At 39.0% G+C, this 18,513-nt stretch overlaps 1 protein-coding gene across 1 annotated transcript in view; it reads right to left on the reverse strand.

Moving 5' to 3' along the window:
* LOC124796447 (laminin subunit alpha) overlaps window positions 1-18,513 on the reverse strand; it is a 380,942-nt gene that overhangs the window by 16,031 nt on the left and 346,398 nt on the right. The window contains exons 50-54 of the mRNA XM_047260652.1: window positions 14,603-14,686; window positions 11,002-11,214; window positions 10,705-10,871; window positions 4,706-4,951; window positions 139-289 (exon numbers count right to left, since the gene is read on the reverse strand). Of these exons, the coding sequence (XP_047116608.1) occupies window positions 139-289; window positions 4,706-4,951; window positions 10,705-10,871; window positions 11,002-11,214; window positions 14,603-14,686 (861 nt within the window). The remainder of the gene's footprint in view (window positions 1-138; window positions 290-4,705; window positions 4,952-10,704; window positions 10,872-11,001; window positions 11,215-14,602; window positions 14,687-18,513) is intronic.

Below are 18,513 nucleotides of genomic sequence, written 5' to 3' on the forward strand. Positions count from 1 at the left end.
TTTTTACTAACTTCTCCTCTCTCTCTCTCTCTCTCCCTCTCTCTCTCTCTCTCTCTCTCTCTCTCTCACACACACACACACACACACACACACACACACACACACACACACATCAAACAGAATGTTATGTCCTCTTACTTGCTCTAATGAAGCCACCATTCTCTCCAAAGAATACACCTTTCTCAAAGTCAAATGAACATGGTCTTACACCCAATAATGTGGGCTCTGGAAAATCAGAGCCATTTGCAGTCAGACCCCTCAGGCAGCCTTCAAAACCAAAATCGTGTACCTGGAACACATCATGAACATGATATAAACTTGCTTATTGACTGAAAACATGAAATACTGCCTAATGCTGAAAGTAGTACCATACAGAGTATATAAAAATTTGTGAACAACATTTAAGGATGCAGCTCCTTATCTCATATAATGCTGTTTAAACTAACCTAACTCAAAAGATTATGTAAATATAGGTCTAAAAACGGTTAAGTTTCCTACTCATGGGGCTGTACATAAGTAAAAACAACATATCATTACGTTTGTCATCTGCTGCATTTTATGACTAGTTCAAAACGTATCACACAAAGTTTGCATCTTAAGCTTGAATGAGAATTCAATACCCCCATCATAGTTAATTCCAAATACCTCTAAGACATCTGCAATAGAGCATATCTCGTATCAGGCAGTGTTTCAAATTCTCCACCACATTGCCGCCACGTCAATAAGGCTTCTAAAATTCTGCAGTTAACAAGTAATAGTGGCTCCTGAATGCTCTGTTGATAGGGAAGCAGAAAGTACAGTGAGCATACCCTCTGTCAGATTTTTGGGCTTAAATGTGCAAATCTGATCACATAATCTCTTGAAGCTATTGGGGCTGCACTATTTGACACAGTGTTCGACTATTGCTTGTTGTATGTTTTCTCTCTTTTGGTATTCACTATGGACTTATCATGTATGCTTATGATGACCTTACTGTGTTTGGGGACTGTCAGTCTATTTGTATTCTTCCAGTCCTATCAAAAGTGTTAGAGAAAGTAGCTGCAAACCAGATCAAAAACTTTATTGTAAAAAAATGATATAATTATAAGTAACCATTTTGGAATTCAACCAGGAGAAAACACTCTGGATGCAGTGAATAACTTTATGGAAAAGATTGTCAAGTCAATGGATCAGAGGAGTAAAGTTGCAGGTATCTTCTGTCATTTCACAAAGGCATCTGACTCCGTGAACCATGACTTGCTTATCCACAAATTAGACAAATATGGGACTAAGGACAGTGCTCTAAATTGGCTAACATCATACTTACAAAACAGAAAACAATGGGTAGATATCACCTCAGATGCAGTAAATTATTACTCTAAATGGAATACAGTGCCACAAGGTGTGCCTCAAGGCTTCATTTTGGGGCCAATCCGGTTGTTATTCTACATAAAAGACTTACCCATAAATATAAATTCCCCATCAGTTCTGTCTGCAGATAACACATCTGTTTTAACTGAAGATGACAATGCAGAAAAAATTCTGAGCTCCATTGTAAGGACACAGGATACCTTAGAAAACTGGTTCCCGTTAAATGGGTTGAAACTGAACATTGCAAAACCCATATGGTACATTTAAAAACCAAACTTTCGAAATGTGTGGAACTTAAAACACAACACAACAATTAATCTGTGAAAGAAATTGATATAATCAAATTCCTGGGACTAAATGTGGACAAGAACTTAAGCTGGAATACACATACTGACTTCCTATCAAATGAACTAAGCAGTTTTGCATTTGCAATGCAAATACTAGCAAATTTCACTGACTTGAGTACACAAAAATTGCTTGTCATAGTTATTTTGAATCTGTCATTACATATGGGATACTTTTCTGGGGAAGTTCAAGTAGTGTATCTCGAATACTGAAACTGCAAAAGAAAATTGTCGCACATGTGTAAAGCACAACCAACAGAGTCTTGTCGTCCATTACATCAGAAACTGCAAATCCTAACTGTTCCCTCCACACACTGCATAAGCAGTTATAATCTTCCTACACAGCAGACAAACATTATTTGAGAAGAATCATTTTAACCATACATATAAGACAAGAAATAAGAATAATTTCATGCTACCCACACATCAGTTGAAATTATAGACACAGACTCCACAGTATATGGGGATGGCAAAATACAACAAATTAATGGGCAAAAACATATTTAATATGAAGCAAGAAATTTTAAAAATGAAGCCACAGCAGATTGTGTGAGAGAAATGCTACTATTCGATAGAAGAATTCATAGAGGATGAAATGATCGTTTGAGCAAGTGGTAATTAAGTGTTAGATTTTATTGTATGTTATGTATAACAAAACTGTATTATTATTATGATTCTGTCTGCTAACATCAACTGTTCTTTGTTTATGGTGAAATTTTACCACAATTTGATGTGTCTCCTGTACGTGAATCAAATAATTTACACTATATATGTTACAAGACAAATAAACCACAATTCACAATGATAGTGCCACACCTGAAGAGTTTAGATTTGTTCCCCATTGGTATGGGAAAATTTGGCAGAATTTTATTCTTATAAAAAGCTTTTACCTGCAGTGATGACAGTGCAGTAATTGTTTATGATAAATTTCCAGATAACTGTGTGTGAAACATTAATTTGTAAAGTCAGTCACATAGCTTGACTCTAGGTGACTATTCCACAACATCATGAATAGTGAGCCACTCCTTACAGTCTGTGCTCTTGGTCCATGTTCTGCCATTCATTTGAGGGACAAAACATAAATTTTTATATGTTATGGTGGGAGGATCCAAATGTGTTCCTTTCCATATCAGGAAGTTAAGGATACCTACATTTAGCTGTATACTTACTGCACAAGATATCTTATGGCATGAGGCAAAGAGTACATCATCATGTCCCTTCCTCCTTACGCCAATCCTGTTCCATTCATGAATGTTGGGGAGGCTAACTGTTCAGAAGTCTCTACACAAGCTTTAATTTTTGCTAATTTTCCATACCAGTGAATTTGTGAACTTCATGTGGGAGGAATTAATATGTTACTTCAATCCTTCTCACATTGTATGTCGGCAAATTTTAACAAGCCTCTTTCTAATGCTTTTAGACTGACACACATAGCTTTTATGTCTGGATATCCTGTTGTACAAATGATGTGGCTATACTGTATTTCCATCGTTCAAGCTCTACATTAACTGCTTGCTAAAAGCTCATTATTTTAGTGCACTGTAATAAGTTGTAACAAGCAGAGTAACAATGACACTGATGCTAACTAGTCTACTTAGTACTGCGTATTTAGAAACTACTCATATGCAGTGACGTGGGCCTATGGGCAATGTGGCTGAATCAGGCAGGCAATATGACAATTTATGAGTATTTAAGAGCTGACTGAAACACAGGAACACAAAAATACACCAATAGATTGACTGCCTTGCAACTTGGAAACTAAACCATTTCTGAATCCAAATGTAAAATAAGGTAAATGCAACCATTCACCTATAGCAGACTGAGGTGTGGTGTGAAATCATACATAACAGAAAACAACATTCACACTAGCTTTTGAACCCTTGCTCTTTTTTTTCTAACAAAAGCATACACATCCACACACAGAGATATCAGTTTCTTAAACCATACTGATATGAACAATTCTTATCATTTTTACATGAGGAATACAAGCCAACACTTCTTTCTGTACCTGCAGTACAATTAATAACTTGTGGTATTACGTACCACTTCAGAGGACTGATGTGTATCTCTATACACTTTTACTGACAAATAATACTTGCAATTGAAAACCGTAAAACAAGTTTTCATAGAGAAGAGTACAAATATTCTGTAGATTTATCTGTTATTTTTATTTTGCATGTGGAGAATCAAGCTGAGGGATGACGCATGTTTCCAAAATGGGGTAGCAATCACATTAACTTCACGACAGGAAGTACTTCTGTGGTCATGATTATAGAAGCTCTTAGCATTGTTGGGGCCCACTCTGGAAAAGCGCGAAGTCCTTGGAGAATACACATATTCTTGACAACAGTCATGGTGTTTACTCAAACAAATGAAATGTCATTCTTTAGACAGACCTGTTTGAAGATGTTTTATACTGGATGCTCTGTTTTGATGTTTTATGTTATCCAGTAGATGTTGTACATGGTTCTGGGAAATATACAGATTACATAAATGGAAGGTGTTTGTATAATTGCTCGAGAAAAACAGGAGCAGTAATATTACATTTCCTTATAGCAAATCGTGCAAGGAGGAAGTGAAGTCTTTCATCACCTCCGTCAAAGCTACAGTTGAGCAAATAAGAGGTAAAATCATAAATGGAAAGTCCAAGTTGGAACATCAACAATATTATGAAAAGGATAGGTTGCTATTCACTGTAAAAAATAGCACATGGTAAACAAGAACAATATTAAATCTTCATTGAATATATCATGTCCAACACAGCCAGAACCTTACAAATTGAAAAGTGACTCAAAAGTCTCATATGTTGTGGGAAAAGTTGTTTTTTGTGCACGCTTATTTTTGCTCAATTTGCTCTTCGATTTTGGCAATAAAGGTTTATTTGGCTCAGTTTCTTTAAATTTTTCTTAACACATTCGTAAAGGAACATCTCTCATACTCCTAACACTTGGAAACTTCTGAATTCCCCTGTCAAAATAAAAACATAATCTGAATATAGCAAAACAGGATACCTTCACATTAAGCCTAACTTTTTCAACAATTTCTTGAGGAACACCTCCAAGAAATACTGGTGGTTCAACATTTATGGATTTTGTGTCTCCAGGTGAGTGTCCATCTCCTTCTGGTTGACCATCCACTATGAGGCTGCCTGTTGTAAAATGTCGTGAAAATTCAACTGTGTGCCACATTCCATCATCAAATTTATTGGTGCTTGTGATGTTGGCTGCTCCAGTTCCACAGTTGAATGCATGGACCAACTGAAAAGAAAACATACAGTAGTCTTAATTATCTGCTACTTAGTTTTGGTGGTTTCTTTACACATAGAGCTATTATCACAATTTGTACGTAAAAATTCTCTAATGAGTAAAGTGTGCAGCTAGCAAGACACATTCCTAATTACATGACCCACACAGATATCTATTAAAAATAGATATGTTACAGAACAGAAATGTTAAATCAACTATTTAAAAAAATCTTTAAAGAGGAGTGTTCTCCATTGTATGATTTATCACTATTCTAGATGTAGGATCTGACAGGTCAATATCTTGACATAGATCTCCAGTTTGTGAGCAGACTGTTACTCTAGACACATCTGACTTATATTTTTACTGTGGTACACCAGTTGTCACTAGTGAAAATATTTCACATGATGGATTTGGTCTGTTATTAATTTGATTCAATTTGTTCGCAGCCCAGTCACTTGTCTCTTGTACTTATGCATGTTGGTGCGAAGCAGCAGTCTACAGTGTCTCATTAGTGTAATAGAAATATTTAAGATGAAAAGTACTCAGAAAAAGATGAGTAATAATATTTTCCTTCATTCTGCATGACTTTCTGTAGTGCTGGTGTAGGCTCTCTTATAGATATACTAATAAAATGTGATTGCCTGGAGCTGAACTTTGAAAAAATCTCAATGCTCATGATGATGAAAGATATGAAGAGGCATTTGCCAACCAATCTCCTGGACAGCTGCTTTTGCAATTTAAGTGATATGTGATGTGGCATACTTAAAACACCCTCCTCGGCCATTTGCAAATATTTTCACCACATATCCAAGTTGGCAATACACGTCAACAATTATGATTACATTCCTGGAAAGCAAATTTTTGTCATAAAGCTTTCATTATTATAACAGATACACTGTGTTCAAAAGTACGTGGGCACCTGGCTGAAAATGGCTTACAACTTCACAGCGTTCTCCATCGGTAATGCTAGAATGCAATATAGTGTTGGCCCATCCTTAGCCTTGATGACAGCTACCACTCTCTCAGGCACACATTCAATCAGGTGCTGGAAGGTATCTTGGGGAATGGCAGCCCATTCTTCATGGAGTGCTGCACTGAGGAGAGGTATCAATGCCGGTTGGTGAGGCCTGGCACGAAGTCAGTGTTCCGAAACATCCCAAAGGTGTTCTATAAGATTCAGGTCACCACTCTGTGCAGGCCAGTACATTACAGGGATATTATTGTCATGTAACCAATCCAACACAGGCTGTGCATTATGAACAGGTGCTCGATCATGTTGAAAGATGCAGTCGCCATCCCCGAATTGCTCTTCAACAGTGGGAAGCAAGACAGTGCTTAAAACATCAATATAGGCCTGTGATGTGATAGTGCCAAGCAAAACAACAATGGGTGCAAGCCTCCTCCATGAAAAACACAACCACTCCATAACACCAACGCCTCCAAATTTTACTGTTGGCACTACACACGTTGGCAGATGACATTCACTGGGCATTCGCCATACCCACACCCTTCCATCAGGTCGTCACATTGTGTACCATGATTCATCACTCCACACAACGTTTTTCCACTGTTCAATTGTCTAATGTTTATGCTCCTTACACCAAGCAAGGCGTTGTCTGGCATTTACTGGCATGATGTGTGGCTTATGAGCAGCCGCTTGACCATGAAATCCAAGTTTTGTCACCTCCCGCCTAACTGTCATAGTACTTGCAGTGAACCCTGATGTAGTTTGGAATTCCTGTGTGATAGTCTGGATAGATATTTGCCTATTATACATTACGCCCCTCTTCAACTGTTGGCAGTCTCTCTCAATCAACAGAAGAGGTCAGCCTGCACGCTTTCGTGCTGTATGTGTCCCTTCACATTTCCACCTCACTATCACATCGGAAACAGTGGACCTAGGGATGTTTAGGATTGTGGAAGTCTCACATACACATGTGTGACACGAGTGACACCCAATTACTTGACCACATTCGAAGTCCGTGAGGTCCGCAGAGCACCCCCATTCTGCTCTCTCACGATGTCTAATGACTACTGAGGTCGCTGATACAGAGTATCTGGCAGTAGGTGGCAGCACACTATACCTAATATGAAAAACGTATGTTTCTGGGGGTGTCCGGATATTTTTGATCACACAGTGTATGTGTCATCTTCTGCAAATAGATAGTGCCTTTAGTATCAGAGGTTGCTTTCTTTGTGAGAATTCAGCCAGTCCCACATTTTTTTTTTCTTTTCCCCATCCTCAGCAGCAGTCTTAGCAAGTAGAGATGCACTAATGATCAACAGCAAATTATTGTAGTTTCTCTTAAATAGCATATTTTTTAACTTTGTCCACGGAGTGGAAATATTGTTTATCCATTGACTGCTCACAGTTTATGACAATTGCTAATTCTTGGATTGCTTAACATGGATTAACGTGTTCAGAAGGACTTCATCAAAATCCCCTGGCCTTCCTGAACACTGTGAATCGTCAACATATATTTCAAATGACCACATCATTTTCTTATCATGATTTCCCCAGTGTCATTCTCCTGATAAATAGTACAAAGGTTTCTGATATCCTCTGTCTTTGCTCTTCAATTAAACTCCAAAAGAAAAGTCAGTATGAGGATGGACGCAAGGATGGTGTAGTGGGAATCAGATATGCCTTTGGACAGACGACTTCACAGCCACACAGCAACACAAGAAAGGTTACACATGATACAATGAAAATAGGCAGAGGAAGACGGAGGAAGGGGGGAAAAGGGGGAGGGGGAAAGAGAGAAAGGAGAAGATGAAGAGGAGGAAAGTGAGGGGAGAAAGGATGGGGTTGAAAAATGGGGCAGGGAAGAGAGGTTGGGAGAGGGAGAGGGAAAAATTCCTGCATTGGGTGAGCGGGGAGGGGGGAGGGGGGCGCAGAAGAGTAGCGTCAGAAGGCAGTGCATGATCTGGACCGAGAAGGAGTGGTATGGACAGAAGAGACAAGGGAAAAGAGAAGGTGAGGCAGTGAGAACAGACTAGCAAAGGTGTATGCCATGGGGATCACGAGACAAAAGAATGTGTTGGACAGACAATTCCCAACTGCATAGTCCAGAAAAACTTGTGCTGGAGGGGAGTATTCAAATGGTCATCATAGTGAAGCAGCTGTTGAAGACATTTGTGTTGTGGTGTGCAGCATTTTTGGCAGTTGGATGGTCAAGTTTGCATTTTGTCGCAGTTTGGCGGTGGGCATTCATGTGAGTACACAGTTGGTTAGTTGCCATGCTCACATAGAACCTGCAGTATAGCTGATACATAACATGGCTCCTTTCACACTTGGCTCTGTCTTTTATTGGGTGGGAAATGCCTGTGACAGGACTGCAGTATGAGATGATGGGTAGGTGTATGTGATGGGTCTTGCACCTGGGCTGACCACAAGGGAAAGACACATGTGGTGGAGTAATGAGGGTAAGATTGGTATAGGGATGGACAAGGACATTCTTTAGGTTGGATGGGTGACTGAACACTATGATGGTGAATGTGGGTAGTGTATCCCACACCTCAGGGCACAATGTGAGGTAGTCGAAGCCCTGGTGAAGTATGTGATGGAGCTTCTTAAAGCCAGGGGATACTGGATGATCAGAGGAACGCTTCTTGGTCGTTGATTAACAGGTTTAGTAGCGTCAGAGCAGCGGACTGCATGGGAGAGTGTTTTTGGTTAGGATACTGTCTGTAAGTAAAGCTTCTCACAATGCTATTGGTATATTTTGACACCACCTGCTCTGCACTGCAGATGCAGCATCAAGGGATGGCAAGGCTGAAAGGATTTTTTGACATGTGTTGGATGACAGCTCTCAAAGTGGAGGCTGCTGGTGGCTGGTGCACTTGATATGGATAGACGTATTTATGGAGTCATATGAGAGGGCAGATCAACATCTGGGAAGGTAGCTTGATGACTTAAGAAGGGTTAGGTGAATTGGATTTGGGAATGTGTTGAGGTTATGGAGAAAAGAGTTAGGTTGTCCTTGCCATGAGTGCAGATCTTGAAAATATCATCAATGAATCTGAACAGGTTTTAAGTGTTGACTGTATAGGAAGAACATCTTGTCTTGTTCAGATTCATTGATGACAGTTTCATGATCCAGAATCATGGCAAGGATGACCTATGCTCTTACCTCCATAACCTCAACACCTATTCCCAAATCCACTTCACCTGGTCTTTCTCAACTCAACAAGTTACCTTCCTATGTGTTGATCTCCACCTCTCAGGTAGGTCCATAAATACGTCTGTCTGTATCAAGAGCAGCAACCATCAGCAGTACCTTCACTTTGAGAGCTGTTACCCTTTACATACCTAAAGGTCTCTCCCTTACAGCCTTGCCATCTGTGGGCAATGCAGTGGAAACAAGGAGCAGTCAAAATATACTGATAACCTTAGCAGAACCTTTACTGACAGACAATATCCTATTCATCTCACCCATAAAGAAGTTTGCCATACCATCTGCACCTCTGACACCAGTATACCTGTTAACCAGCTGCCGAAAAACGCTCCTCTGATCACCCAGAATCACCTCGGCCTTGAAAAGCTCAGGTACATCCTCCACCAGGGCCTTGACTATCTAACGTCATGCTCTGAAATGAGGGATCTTCTACCCAAAATCCTACCAACATCCCCCAAAGTTGCATCCCACTGTCCACCCACCCTACAGAATACTCTTGTCCACACCTATATCCGTCCTACACCTAATACTGCTCCCTTAGTGCTAGGCCCAGGGGTAAGATATGTCCCATACATCCAACCACCACCTTCTATCCCAGCCTGGCCACAGGCATTTCCCAACCAATATAAGGCAGGCCCATGTGAGAAAGCAGCTATGTTATATATGAGCTACACTACAATTTCAGTACGGCATTCTATGTGGGCATGACAACAACCAACTGTCTACTCGCATGAATGGTTACTGCCAAACTGTGGCAAACCGCAAACTTGACCACCTAGCTGCAGAACATGCTGCACATCACAACACAAATGGGCCTTTTGAATACTCCCTTCCAGCACAGTTCTCTCTTAACTATGCAAAAGGGAATTGTCTCTCCAACACACCCTGTGCTGTCTCAATCCCCATGGCCTAAACCTGTGCTAACCTGTTTCTACCACCTCACCTTTTCTTTTCTCTTGTCTCTTCTGCCCATACCACTACTTTTCTGCCCAAATTATGCACTGCTTTCTCCCACTACTCTCCCTCTCCCTTCCCACAATGCAGGAATTCTCCATCTCCCTCTCCTCCCACCTCTTTCAAACCAACTTCCTTTCATCTCCCCTCCATTTCTCCCTCTCCATCTTCAACTTTCTCTCCTTTTCTCTCCTCCCCATTTCCATTTTCCCCCTTCAGTTTCCTCCTCTCTCTTGAATATCTCCTTTTGTTGTATCCCATGACGTGTTTGGGTGCCTGTGTGGTTGTGTGTGTCAATGTGTTACCTATTGCTGGAGAAAGAGCTAGTGCGTGAAAACAAATGTGAATGCTCTTTTCTTTTATGTCTTACTGTGCATCATGCATCAGCCCACTTTAGATTTGCATGGACATAAACTGCAAGATGTCTTCTGAATCATTTTGCAATGTGACAAACAAATTGTTAACATCTGAAAAGTGCAGTTACATTGTAGAATTAAACAAGAATACTTCTGGATTAACATTTTTGTCTAATGATATTGAACAGACATTTATTTTGAGCAACCTTATGTATCTGTAACACTGAGATCTATAGAAAAGAATAATAAATGTAAAAAGTGTTAGTTGATTACTAACCCTTCCATTCCTCATATAAAGAGAAATAAAATCGATATGTTTTATATCTGCTACATAGAATAGAACTCCCTCTGAAGAATGTGTTTTAAATTGAAGACTAAAGTCGTATCTATTCTTCAGGCGGCCTGGTAACCTGTTGAACAGTATTCTGCTATTTTCTGCTCTACCTGAAATATTTTAAAAATTAGCATCTCATAATATATTTAATATAATACTAAGACACTTGAAAACATCAAAATACAAGGTCACGCATCTTTTACACACCACTAAACTAAATGTCAGACTGGAAATACTTACTGACAAAATATCCATGTGTCTCAAATGAGGCCTCTGGATCATAAGCTGGTCGCAGTGGTAGTCTGCACTGATCAGGAGGTGGTTCTGTGGTAGTGGTGATGGTGCTTGGAGTTGTAGTAGTGGTGGTGGTTGTTGTTGTTGTAGTTGTGGTAGTGGTGGTTGTAGTTGTCATTGTAGTCGTGACTGCTTCAGGTGTTGCCTCTGGTACAAACTCTATAACACAGAAAATCAAACAGTAGTAAAACTTTTGTATGATCTCCAGTATAACTGATTAATAATGTACTTCTAGGTGTGTAGCTGAGCTGTTTTCAATATTTCAATGACTGACCCAGTCAACTTTTTCAGGTAATGCAAGCTGTGTTGTTGTGTGTACTCGCTTTCTGGACTCTGACCAGAATGGCTGGAGTCCAGGAAATGAGCACACACAACAGACATGTTTGATACGTGACATGTCAGGCGAACAGGCAGGCCAGGGAAGCAGTGGTACCCATCATTCTTCAAAGAAGGCTTGCACATTCCTCGCCCCATGCAGTCAAGTGTTATCCTGCTGAAATATGGCATGTGGAATGGCTTGCAGAAGTATGGTGCTTTGGGCTGTAAGACTTCTCTAACATAGCACTAGCTGTTCAGATTGCCCACAAGACGTAAGAGGCAAGATTGCATGTTACAGGCAATGGTGCCTGAAACCATCACGCTTGGCATTTGTCCACTATGTCACTTGACAATACAGTCTTCCCAACTGTGTTCACCATGGCGACATCAAATGCACATGCAGCCATCACTGTAGGACAAGTTGAAGCAAGAACTGTCCAAAATCACTACATTTCTCCACTCAGCGCACCAGTGTCAGCTTTATGCGCCCATCACAGTTTGTGGTGTTGGTGGTTTCTGGTCAATGGAAGCCAACGCAATGGCATGCCACCAGTCCAGCCCGCAGAATACAATGCCAAACTGTCAATGCACACATGTTCATGCCATTGCAGTGCTCCAACATAATTCCAACACTGTCGAAGAAACTGTTCTGTCCATTACAGTCAAGCAGACAAGGTGGCAGTCATCTCATGCTGTGATCACATTATGCTCTCCAGTACCCTATCAGTGCTGTATGGCCCTCTTCTCTCCAGTGGTTCCATATACACCTCACTGGTTGAAGCAGCATGCCCCATACAAGCTGCAGTGTCAAGGATTGACAGACCCGTCTCCTGGAGACCAATCATTCTGCCTTGTTAGAACGCTTTCACATGCTGATATTCCATGCTGTGATGTTGGTGAGGCATAGTGGCACTTAGTTACATGTTTGTACTTTGTATGACAGCTCCACACCAACTAAGCATTGCACAACACTGACCTGTCTGGTCACACAAAAGGAGGCACTGTTGGGCCTAAATGCACACCAATTCTCAGGCATTTAAATCACTTATTGTGGTTCCACTTTTCTACACATCCTCTCATCATGGCATGTTGCACACCAGTGCTCTGATTGTGATATGTGCCAGCCAATTATTGTGCAGTTAAGTGTATGTATACCTTTTCCTTTTTGAACGCAACAAAGGGCTAAAAGACTCTAAACAATAATTCATTTGATGAATTGAAGAACCTCATGGAGATGAGAGAATACCAGTATCAGGTGTCATAACATAGCATGAAAATGAATGTTAATATTTTATGAACAGAGAATTATAATTTTGTTGTGTATTATTGTCCTATGCTCTGCAGTAAGGAGAAGTACAGGTAATAACACAACTCAGAGCTAAAATATAGTTGAAAGTATTTCTCTTGATGGTTTAATAGATGTTTGTAATTTCAATGAGGCAGTAAAGCCTTCCGTAAACAGCTTGAAAAGGGTAAGCATTAGATACAGTTAACAACCCAAGAAATTCTTTCACTAGTTTAAAACTAAAACTTAAAATTCTTGATATTGTCCTTCATGCTAGCTTTGAAAGAGGTGTGCCATATAAGGGCAATGGAAATAGTTTTCTGTGGCAATGTCCTTCAAATCAATCACTAATGCAAACCACACAGCACAGAAGAATCAAATATACATTTCTATTAACCTTGCAGACAGAGTGATAATTGTTATAATTAAATGAAATTGCCATCCAGTGTGTGAGTATATGTTGAAGACAGATTTCATCATTTTCATACAATATGAAATGCTTTTGCAACAAGTCAGAAAGTGTTAACAAAATCAATAAATTCTGTAGCCATATGTTTGAGGAAGTTCCAGATTAAGAGTTGACAAAACCAACAGATTTTGAGGAAATGGGCGAAAGAACAGGTAGGCTGCATTCATAAGTGATCTGGGACATATCACAAATGTTGATAGGAATAGTGGACATGGATATACAAGCATATATATGTAAATCATAAAGATGTACCTCTGAGAAAATTGTAGGGATAAGGTATTGTATGTAACAATGAGTGCATCAGAACATTTAATGGTATGCAACATAAGACAGTACACAAAATATAAGAATCAAGTGCTCTGTCATGCTTCTATTTAAATGTGTTCCATAACAGAAATTTCAAGGTGGAAAAATAAATAAACTTAGAATAGGCAAACACTCATCTGAAGATGAATGGTGTGTGCATACATAAGAGAATGCTTTAGAAAAAGAATAATATTACGGCTCACTACTAGTTCAAGTTTATGTCTGTTACATTTGAGTATGTGCCACTTATCATTCACCTGTAGGTGAGTGATTGGTTTTTAGAATTTTTGCTCATTTCTTCTTTGAAAATGTTGATTATTGCCTGTTAATACAATGCGAAAGAGCTGCCACATGTTCAGAGAATATCTAATAATGAGTCTTTTGGGATTCCCAAAATATGGACAAGGCTTTTACAGTATTCTGGCAGTCAACTAAAGTGTTGTCATTAATGAAGCAGTTTGGAAATCCAAATAGGAAACTTGGAAATTAAAATAAGAATATGATAAGACACAAAAGTGGCAGTTCCTTGCCAGTTATCAAAATTAAAAGAACCACATTTGCTTGCACAGGCAGAAACCCACAATAGACAGCCTGGTTATATGAACTACACCAATATCATCCATCTGATACTTTATACAAAATCTCAGGTGGTATCCTGTTTGTATATCAAATAAATAATAGGTAAACAATTAAAAGCATTGAAATGCAGCTAATGCAGATTGAGTATACATAGTTGCAAAATGTACAGAAAGTTTTCATCAGCACAGATGAAATTTGTGCTGGCATAAAGTAGGATATCAAAACTGTCAAGTGACCATGTAAGAAAACAGCAATCGTGTGTGAAGTCTGAGGAAAACAAAAGAAGAAAAGAGGAACACACAAACGAAATATAAGGGAAAACAATTTTTTTATCTGTTGAATTCACAACATAATTTAACTTGGTACATTCACCCTTTAACATTGACTAGCTGAACAGAAATCTTTCACAAGTGCTGGAAGACACTTGAACTGTTTCGTAGCACCGTAATGCAAATCTTGCAATGCAATCTTCTTTATAAATCACATCACACAGTGATACTTATAGAATAAAGATGCTAAGTTAATATTTTTTTGAGATTTCTTTTATACTATTAATAATCTGCTTGGTAACAATGTCAGGCATTCCTTACCTACTCCTGGATGATCTGTTGCCTGCTCCACTTCTGTTTTTTCTTCAGGTTCTTCCACAATGGTGTAATCTTCATCATAGGAATCTGCAACAAAAAGTAAAAAGTGTCCATTTCTGGTTAAAAGGAGCACTTAAACTTGGTAACTGAAACACAGTGCAATTGACACTTAAACTGAAACTAATGACATGAAGGGAGGAAGATTAGACTTTAAAAACCTGTTGAGTTTGAGGTACAAATTAATTACAGAATTTTAATCTGTCACCTAAGAGTAAATGTAGTTATGCCAATGAAAAGGTCTTAATGGAATATAAATAATTTAAGGAGTGAAGTTCACCAAATTGTAGAGGTGATGAGTCATGGAAAGGCAGTTAAACAAGACCGCTTTCAGATGAATCATTTTTCCAGCTAAAGTACACATGCACACTGATACATACATACATATATATTCAGGAGCACTCAAACATGTATGGCTTTATTGTGGAAACTGACTACATAGTGCCAGCCAGCACAGTAGGTCTTCAGCTCGATGAAGGTGAGGGGTTGTGCTGAATTGAATGGGCGAAGCGAGATATGGAGCAGGGAGGGTTTGGGAAGGGTAACTAATGGCTATGAATGAGAGTCAGCACAAGAACTTACTGATTCTCCCTTCCAGCTGTCAGCCACACTTCCCAATTCTCTCTCCCACTCCCTGCCTTCTTTCTCCTCTCAACCACTACACACGATACAAACCCTCACACACCCATCCCAGTCGAGCTGCATACAGTTTGTGTGTGTGTGTGTGTGTGTGTGTGTGTGTGTGTGTGTGTGTGTGTGTGTGTGTCCATACAACACAAATGCATTTATTTATTTCACATGCAACACGAAACTTTTTGTCCATACAGTGAGCTTGAAAATACTAATATGATTGTTGGGAATGATTCAGATGAAGAAATATAACTGACTCTGTTTCATTGTAGTCTGTTTTAGTAACTTCTACAACTGGATATAACATGTGACATAGAAGGTGGATTCTTTCCATCTGCTACATTTTCTAGTCCCCATAATACCGTATTTACTCGAATCTAAGCCGCACTTTTTTTCCGGTTTTTGTAATCCAACAAAACGCCTGCGGCTTAGAATCGAGTGCAAAGCAAACGGAAGTTCTGAAAAATGTTGGTAGGTGCCGCCACAACTAACTTCTGCCGTCGAATATATGTAGCACTACACAGGTATGCTTTGTAGGCACAAAGATAAATAGTTGCACCAAAACCTCTGCGTCAGTAAATAAATTTAAAAAAAAAGGTGGAAGACGAGCTTTTTTTTTCTCCGCCCCGAGTTTCGACCACTGCATTTTCATACATTATCCAATGAAGTAAATACAAATTCCGTATTGTTCATCTTCGAATGTAGCAGAATTTCTATGTACTACAAAAATCCGACTGGCAAGACTGTTTGGTATGTTTGTCAATATGGCCAACTCTACGTTCTGAATTTTTTCCTACCTGTGAGAAGAGATGGTTGCTAATGGGAACCTGATGAAATGTGAATCACATGCAGTATTCTCTTCACCATACGAATAATACGAATATATACATTTTGCCATGTATTCTTTCGTGTTTGCTGCTATCTCATTTAAATGCTGTCTGCCTAATTAACTATGAAACTAGAGCGAATCAACAGCAAACGCGGAAGAATATACATATTGTGTCATGTTTATATTCGTATTATTCTTATGCCTAATAGGGATACAGTCATAAATGAAGCACGGCAACTGACTAGATTTTTAAATTTAAGATGACTCTAATTTCTGAGCAGAATTTGATGTACTAAAGAGGCGGCCGCAAAGATTTTCAAACGGAGAAAAATTTTCGCCTAACTCTCGTTCAGAACATGTTCTATCATACACAGTGTATTATTTGGTTCTTATTGATCATTATCAAAGAAAGCAGCAGTGTAAGTAACAACAAATAGTAGTCTCTTGCCATTGTTTCGCTAATGAGACGATTCCTCTCATTTTTTTTTTTTTTTTTTTTTTAAATTGTAAGCGGCGGTAGCACGCACAAAAGCAAGCCCTGCCGCGAGCGGCAACAGGCCGTAAACAGGCACTATCAGAATGCGATAAACAATGCATGACACAGTACAGTAATGCATTTTCAGCTTAGAGTGACGTAAACACCTATAACAAAGAAAACGGCACTTATCAGATCAAAGCAAAATAAGCAATCAATTCAAACCAGACGAAGCACGTGAAAAAGGAAGAGTACCCGTATAAATACGGACGGAGTGCCTGACGCATGGCAATGACTACCTGGTAAAGCTTAACTGCTAAGCTTACGACTCGAACCAAACTACTGTAGCTGTATCGTCATTCATTCGACCTAAATTGTATTTCATATTACAATGGACCAACTTTGTTTCGAATTGGAGGTGCGGCCTAAAACTTTTCTCTCCCCTTGAATTTCGAATCTCAAATTTCACATGCGGCTTAGATTCGGGAATTTTTTTTTCCCATGGTTTCGAGTCTCATTTTTCAGGTGCGGCTTAGATTCAAGTGCGGCTTAGATTCGAGTAAATACGGTAAACTTTTTTTTTTTTTAAAAAAAAAGACTGAATCTCACTGGAATTTATGATTCAGATCATTAATTTAGCTATCCAAATTCCATCATTGTAATTACCTTTCATAAGGGCACTCATAATTAAATGTTATGACTAACTGATGTTTGTAATCTAGTTCACTACATGCAAAGCTTTATGTGCTAATCAAGGTAGTTGGGAAAAGTGACCTTCACTACTCGAAAGTTAGGCATTCTGAGTTTTCTATAAGGTATTTTAAATTACCTAAAATTAATTATCTTCCAAAATAATTGAACTTGAAGTTCACAGCCACTGACAGTTTCCATTGCAGATTTCATCATAGCCACTATTAGATTCCGAACTTTAACAGCATAATAAATGAAAAGCACCAGTTTGCTTTTGTTACCCTAATTTTTCTGTACAATACAATGTACAACACTGATTAATTAACACACTCATTAATAATTTCATGTAATTTTCTCTAATTTGCAACATGATTCTTATTCATATAAACAAGGAGCTTCACAATGTGAAAAGATAATAGTCCCACGTATTTCTCTAAATTTCTAACTAGCAACATCTTCTATATGCCAAAATCACATTAGTTGTTGCAGTACCTGAAGAACAGTAAATCCCAACCTTGCCATTTTTCAAAGCATTATGTAATTTTCAAAATAAAAGTCTGCTCTTATGCCTGTCTATTAATAATCAGATGCCGACCAAAATAGCCAGTCCGCAGTGTGAAAGTACATGAGTAACATCTATGTTTGAGTGCATTCTCAGTGTGACTCGTGCCACAAGTATGTTCATTCTGCATATGAAAATTTGCACACCAGTGACTGTGAAACTGTAAAATGTTTAATGTTAAAGAATTCCAAGTAATTTCTGTTATCCAAAGGAAATAACAGTTTGACTAATTTGCACTGTAATTAGTGCTCCTCTACGACTTATCTTAGAAGAAAGATTAAGAAAAGGCAAACCTACATTTCTAGCATTTGTAGACTTAGAGAAAGCTTTTGACAATGTTAACTGGAATACTCTCTTTCAAATTCTGAAGGTGGCAGGGGTAAAATACAGGGAGCGAAAGGCTATTTACAATTTGTACAGGAACCAGATGGCAGTTATAAGAGTCGACGGGCATGAAAGGGAAGCAGTGGTTGGGAAAGGAGTGAGACAGGGTTGTAGCCTCTCCCCGATGTTATTCAATCTGTATATTGAGCAAGCAGTAAAGGAAACAAAAGAAAAATTCGGAGTAGGTATTAAAATTCATGGAGAAGAAGTAAAAACTTTGAGGTTCGCCGATGACATTGTAATTCTGTCAGAGACAGCAAAGGACTTGGAAGAGCAGTTGAACGGAA

Source organism: Schistocerca piceifrons, chromosome 4 (genome assembly GCF_021461385.2).
Source record: "Schistocerca piceifrons isolate TAMUIC-IGC-003096 chromosome 4, iqSchPice1.1, whole genome shotgun sequence".
In the NCBI taxonomy this organism is placed as follows: Eukaryota; Metazoa; Arthropoda; class Insecta; order Orthoptera; family Acrididae; genus Schistocerca; species Schistocerca piceifrons.